At 28.3% G+C, this 6556-nt stretch overlaps 1 protein-coding gene across 1 annotated transcript; it reads left to right on the top strand.

Moving 5' to 3' along the window:
• Window positions 1-2949: 2949 nt before the first annotated feature.
• Window positions 2950-4080, top strand: LOC108324670 (pectinesterase/pectinesterase inhibitor U1). The gene is made up of 3 exons (XM_052874498.1): window positions 2950-3313; window positions 3438-3534; window positions 3786-4080. The coding sequence occupies exons 1-3, from the start codon at window positions 2950-2952 to the stop codon at window positions 4078-4080; spliced, it is 756 nt and encodes a 251-aa protein (XP_052730458.1).
• The last annotated feature ends 2476 nt before the right edge of the window (window positions 4081-6556 follow it).

The raw sequence follows: 6556 nt of genomic DNA, 5'->3' as shown, positions 1-6556 counted from the left end.
CCTTCCTTGCATGGTACATGAATAGGAAATGTGATGGTAAGTTTAAATTTTTTTATGCCTTGGTTACTTAAGGGAAGTTAGAGTTATTTGTTTTCTTCTTTTTTTTTTCTAAATTGTATTATATACTCTTGGTTGGTATAAGGTTATTTTTGGGGTTACATAAATTTGTAGAAGAAATATTGGCACCTTTGTTTGGTATTATTACTCCTTATTTTCCTTATTGTTTGGTGCATTTTTGGTTGATATGGAATATTAACTCTTTGGCCAAGACTTTTGGGTATCTTGAGAGGGGTTCATTTGTCTCATTAGTCATCCTAAGGTATTCATTCTAGCCTTTAAAAGCACCTTTGCACACATGAAAGTGGGGGGAGAAAGAACATATTTTTATTATCATAAGTGAAGTGAGAGTGAGAAGTAGAAGACTAGAGGAACAAGAGTGGAGGAGTTTTAACATCAAAGAACCCATTGGAAGATTCTCTACATTTAAGAGGTAAGGGGGGGCTACTTTTCTTTGTTTATATTTGATGGGAATAAGTATATGCATGTAAGGGGGAGTGACCATGAAAAATGTTAGTTGTTGTAGGTAAGGGGTATATCTATGGAGTATGATAGCATGAGGTAATGGTGTTAGTTTCATCTTTAAAATGCATGGGTATACATTTTATGAAGAGTTGGGGTATACCTTTGATATATGTGCATGTGTATAACTTTGATATTGGGTTGGGGTATACTTTGATATATGTTTTATTTGGGGTATAGCTTAATATATATGTTGCATGGGGTATAACTTTGATATGTTTAATGCATGGGGTATAACTTTATTAAATGTTTTGCATGTGTATAGCTTTATATTGGGTATAAGTTTTATGAAGGGTTGGGGTACACTTTATATATATATATTTTGTAAGAGGAGCTAATCCTTCTTGTATATGATTTTTATCTATGTTATGATAATGAATATGAGTTATGAGTATGTTAAAATTTTGGTAATGGTAGTTATCTATTCACTTATATAAATTTAGTTTTTATGATTATAATTTTCTTATTTTCGAGTTAGTATGGTAAAAATTTTCTTTTAATTATTTTGACCGTTGGATTTAACTAAAATTTTAATATATGAATCCTAAGACCTATTTCTTCACTTTGACCGTTTGGATTTGTAATTAGAAGTCTGTACTTAGAGAAATAAATCCTGCATGTTTGAGTAAATTAATTACCCCTGTAGATCTGTTACTTAGTCATCTCGGTAAAATATATATTATGACTCATTTGACCATTAGATCAACTTGAAAATTTTATATATGATTCCTAAGATATATTAATACACTTTGACCGATCGGATTTTTAATTGAAAGTCTATGGTTGGAGAAAATAAGTTTTAAGTTTTGAAAAATCTGATGAACACTATATTTCTGTTCTTAAGTTATCATGGTAAAAATTTTATATATATTTCATTTACCGTTAGATTGAGCCCAAAATTTAGTATGTAATTCATAAGACATATTAAGTCATTTTGACCGTTCAGATTTGAAATTAAATGTCTGTGCTTAGGGAAATTAGTTCCGCATTTTGAGTATAACCAAAAAAACCACTTAAAATTCTGCACCTGAGTTACCTCGGTAAAACCTCAATATCTATCTAGTTAACCGTTGGATCAACCTGAAATTTTAATATGTAGTTTCTAACAAATAGTGAATTATTGTGACCATTCAGATTTGAAATCGGAGTTACAGATTTATAGATATTAATTTCGTATCTTCTCAGGGATCTCAATATTGCTTAATTTCTATTTTTTTATATCTATATTAAATTTCGGTGTTGATATTATATGCTGTTGTTTTAAATCTGTAAATAAGAAATTTGTTAAAAACTAGTTGAGGAACGCTTTGGCTAAGGAAAGATTTGGTACTTAAGTTGTCCATGGTGACGCACCTCTCTTTCTTGGAAGTCTACTCGACAAGTTTTTAACTTAAATCCTATTGAACAGATTATGTACTGTTAAATTATTGTGTAATATATCTTGTTGGAATATATTCAGTTTGTATGATTTCTGAAATAATTGGATTTTATTAGATTTGAATTTATGCATCTGAACATGATTGTGAATTATAATGATGTGATTTATGTGGAAAATATGTGAATGTATGCGATATAGTCAATTTGTATGACTTTTGGGATGGATGGACGTGATGCATATTGGTGTATGCATTCTGATTTGGTGTTTGATGCATATTGGTGTATGCATGATGTATATTGGTGTATGCATGATGCATATTGGTGTATGCATGATGCATATTGGTGTATGCATTCTGATTTGGTGTTTGATATATATTGTGTAACTCATATTTGTTTATGTAATTTGATCTAGTAAAGTGAGTATAGTATGGTTTGGTATCGGGGTATGGTTATTGTATTGAATTGTTAGCTCACCCTTGCTTGTGTGTGCATATGAATGCGATGATCGTATAATGCGTGATGTTATACGGGAGCAGATGTTATTACAGATGCGATGGCTGACGCTTTTGAACATGCATAAAGGTCGAAAGAGAGATGGGATAGAAGACTTGGGATTGTGATTTTAGTGTTTTAAAAATTTATTTCGATCCTGACTATGTGGACATTTTATTTTCGGAAGAATCGATTGTAATAAATAATGTACTATTTTCTGTCTATGTTGAAGTTTAAAATTTCAAAATTTCTACATTTATTTTTGTACGGAAAATTTTTGTTGATGTAGCGCCAAAAATTCGGGGTGTTACATATTATCTGTTTTTCCTCCTTTAAGGTGTTTATTTTGTATACTTGTTATTTTTTGTTGTACAGAAATATGTTACACAAGCTGCATATTTTGTTTCTCCATTTTACCATTTGGCTTTTCATTAACTTTCCTCCTTATTTGCACTGCTATATATCTCCCGTTAACAAGCTCCATTTTTCTTGTTTCTAGCCATGAAGAACTTGATCTTAGTATTGGTCACCTTATTGATAATTGTCAATGCTACTAATCATCCAAAGTGGAGCCGGAAGCTATTAGAGGATGAAAAAGACTTAGAGATCTTGAAATATGATATGGTTGTAGCTTTAGACGGTAGTGGTAATTTCACTACCATTTCTAAAGCCATAAAAGCTATTCCTGTGTTGGCTTCTAGGATCATTATTATAAAAATAAAAGCGGGCAAATACCAAGAGAATCTAAACTTTCCCGCTAACAAGACTAATATTTTTTTGGTTGGGGATGGAAAAGGCATCACTATCATTACCGGAACCAAAAACGGACATGCAGGTTACAATACCTTGGAGACTGCAACTGTAGGTGAGTTTATCATGTTTAGTTATATCTTTCGTTTTAATTTATTTAAATGTGACTTTCCATGGTTAAATATGTTTCTAGAAAGAAAATAAAAAATTTTAAAAGTAATCTTGTTGTGATGATGCAGTTGTTGAAACTCATACACTATTTCTGGCGAGTAACATTACTTTCGAGAATGCAGCAGGACCTTCAAATTATCAAGCTGTTGCCCTAGCGTTAACAGGGTATTTTTCTGCATTTTATAACTGTGAGGTGTTGGGATATCAAGACACCCTATATGTTATGCAGGGTAAACATTTTTTTGTGAACTGTCTTATTCAAGGAACAGTAGATTTTATTTTTGGCGAAGTGGGACAAGTGGTATTACAAGATTGTGAAATCCAAGTGAGAATTCCCTCACAAACCAGTCGAATGTCATAACCGCTCAAGGAAGACAAAATAACTTAGATGGTGGAATTGTAATCCAAAATTGTAGGATTGGTGCCACTCAAGAGTTTGAAGGCGTCAAAGAGAAATTCAAAACATATTTAGGGAAGCCATGGAAGAAGTATTCGAGAACTATTGTCATGGAAAGTTATATAATTGACCCAACTGTCTGGTTAGAGTGGCAGGGCACTAATTTTGGTCTCGACACCTTATTCTATAGAGAGTATAATAACGTTGGACCTGGTGCTCAAACCTCTAATAGAGTCAAATGGAAGGGATTCAAAGTGATCACTGATGCTGCTGAGGCCGAACCTTTCACTCCGAAAAACTTTTCGAATGGTTAAATTTTTCCTTATAAACTAGACTTGTAAATTATAATATATATATATATATATATATATATATATATATATATATATATAATATGACTTAGTAAAATAAATCAATAGACAATTTAGGGTTTCAATTCTATACGTCTGAGCAAAATTGTCTGTAGCATGTGAGTTGATAACCCACACTAATCTCTTGAAGACGACGTGTGAACAATTTGAAGCATAATTAATTAGGTATGAAATTTATAATAATTTGTGCATTTAAATTAACTTATTTTGTATTGAATATTTTAAGTTTTTTTTTTTCACCAGATAACTTTAATCTTTCATTTTTTTAACATCAAATTGATTTTTTTAGTCTCTTAATTATTTGATTTTTTAACATCAAATAGATTGGTGGAACTATGACAATAATTTATGTTTGGATATGTTTATTTAACTTTGCAGTAAGAACATCAAAGCAGTAAGAACATTTGTTTTATCATATTGGTGTTTCTTTCTGGTTATATATAATTTTATCTAACACAAAGCAGTAAGAACATTTGTTTTATCATATAGGAATTGATTCTAGTTCAATTTTCATAACCAATTCTCAGTCTTCACGGTCATTCATCTTCTTCAAAACCTTTTACAAAGCTTGCTTTACTCTTCCATCACCTACAAGGCAGTATATGTAATTTTGGGGCAAAATTTTTAAAACATTATGAAAAAGTTCGGATTAATTTGGTTTGACTTCATGTCATAATTTTTAAAAAAATTAATTAAAATTGTGTGAATTTGGTCTTACAAATACGACTTATATGTATTATAATTTTTTAATTTTAGTTGAAATTATCTCCTCTAAAGTTTAATGGTGATATAAATACGAAAGATATGAGTAACATGAGCTCTGACAGTTGGTTTACACTATATATATATATATATATATATATATATATATATATATATATATATATATATATATATATATATATATATATATATATATATAATAAATGTATAATTATATTTATTATTTCCACTAGAATCAAAATATTTAATTTTATCTACTTCTTTACTTTTAACTTGTCAGAACCAAATACAATTATTACTTTCACAATTAATATTTATTTTGTCATGTCAAAGGTGTAGTAACTTTTCTACTTACCCCTTTGGAAAAGAAATTAATTAATAGGATTCTATGTTGACATTCAATTAAATTTAACTTTATTTCAATTTATGTAAAAATTGGAAGTGATTAAAAATGTTAAATCAGCCATTAAATTTAAAACTGATATCTTTTTAAAATTTGAAACTAATGAACAAATAAATATATATAAATAAAATTGATCTGTAAGTTATATGCATATAATTGTTGGAGAATATATATTTTAAATTTAACTTATTTTTTTATTAATAGATTTCCCATAATCATTAAGTAGCAAATATGCATTTTTTATTATTAGATTTCCCATAATCAAACACATTCATATACTTATCAAAGCTTGTGCATCAAAAGAAAGTCCTAAAGACATGAAACTGTACAATTTTAAAATAAAAAAGAATAAGTTACTTGTACTAATTAATTTTAAAATAAAATAGAAATAAAAAGTTAATTTGAAAATAATTGTGTTCGAATTTTTCTTATGCGAATTGATTGTTCTGTTGATGTTTCTTTTTATCTTAAACATAATTAATGAAAAAATTTAATTTAATTTTTTCTTAAAATTTTCAAATAACACTGAATAAATCATTTAATGGAAAACTATATTGATGTGAGTTGATTCAATAATAATAACAAATTTTAATTGTCTAATAGATGGCAACACCACATTACAATAATCTTGTTATTTTACTACATTTTTCTTCAAATTCTTTAGCAAGAACACATATTCATGTAGGGAAAATATCTCAACAACCAAGACTAATATTTGGATACTATTATTATTAATACAATTATAAATATGGACAATGTTCTGACTCTTCATTTTCCTTATTTTCATTTTAGTCATAATAGCACTACTTTTTCCTTTTTCTATTATATATATATATATATATATATATATATATATATATATATATATATATATACCTTCTTCTTTAACTATTTTTGCAGAGAAATTCTTTTTCTTCTCTATCTTCACCATAGGTCTAGTCTAGTAGGGGCATGAATTATTCTTTATAGTATATATTTGATTTCACTTTATAGATAGTAATCTTTAGTTTTTCATATTTGTCGATAGCTAAAATGTACTCTATTTAGACCACCAATAGTTGTATCCAAAAATCATTGTAATAACTAGTAAAATGACACTTAGTCATTAGTCAAATTTCTACTACACGCTTTGGTATATATTGTTGAATGTATTTGAGTTTAAATAAATATATTTATGAATTTGGTAACATTAATGAGAATTTGTATATCATGGGATACGGATTGAATTTTATTTATTCAACTTTTTTGTGGTAGAAATTTTTACTTTTCTTAGTATAAAATATATCTTAGAGA

The sequence above is a fragment of the Vigna angularis genome, chromosome 3 (assembly GCF_016808095.1).
Source record: "Vigna angularis cultivar LongXiaoDou No.4 chromosome 3, ASM1680809v1, whole genome shotgun sequence".
NCBI lineage: Eukaryota > Viridiplantae > Streptophyta > Magnoliopsida > Fabales > Fabaceae > Vigna > Vigna angularis.
Note: the sequence above shows the minus strand (reverse complement) of the source record. Positions and strands in the feature narration are given on the sequence as shown.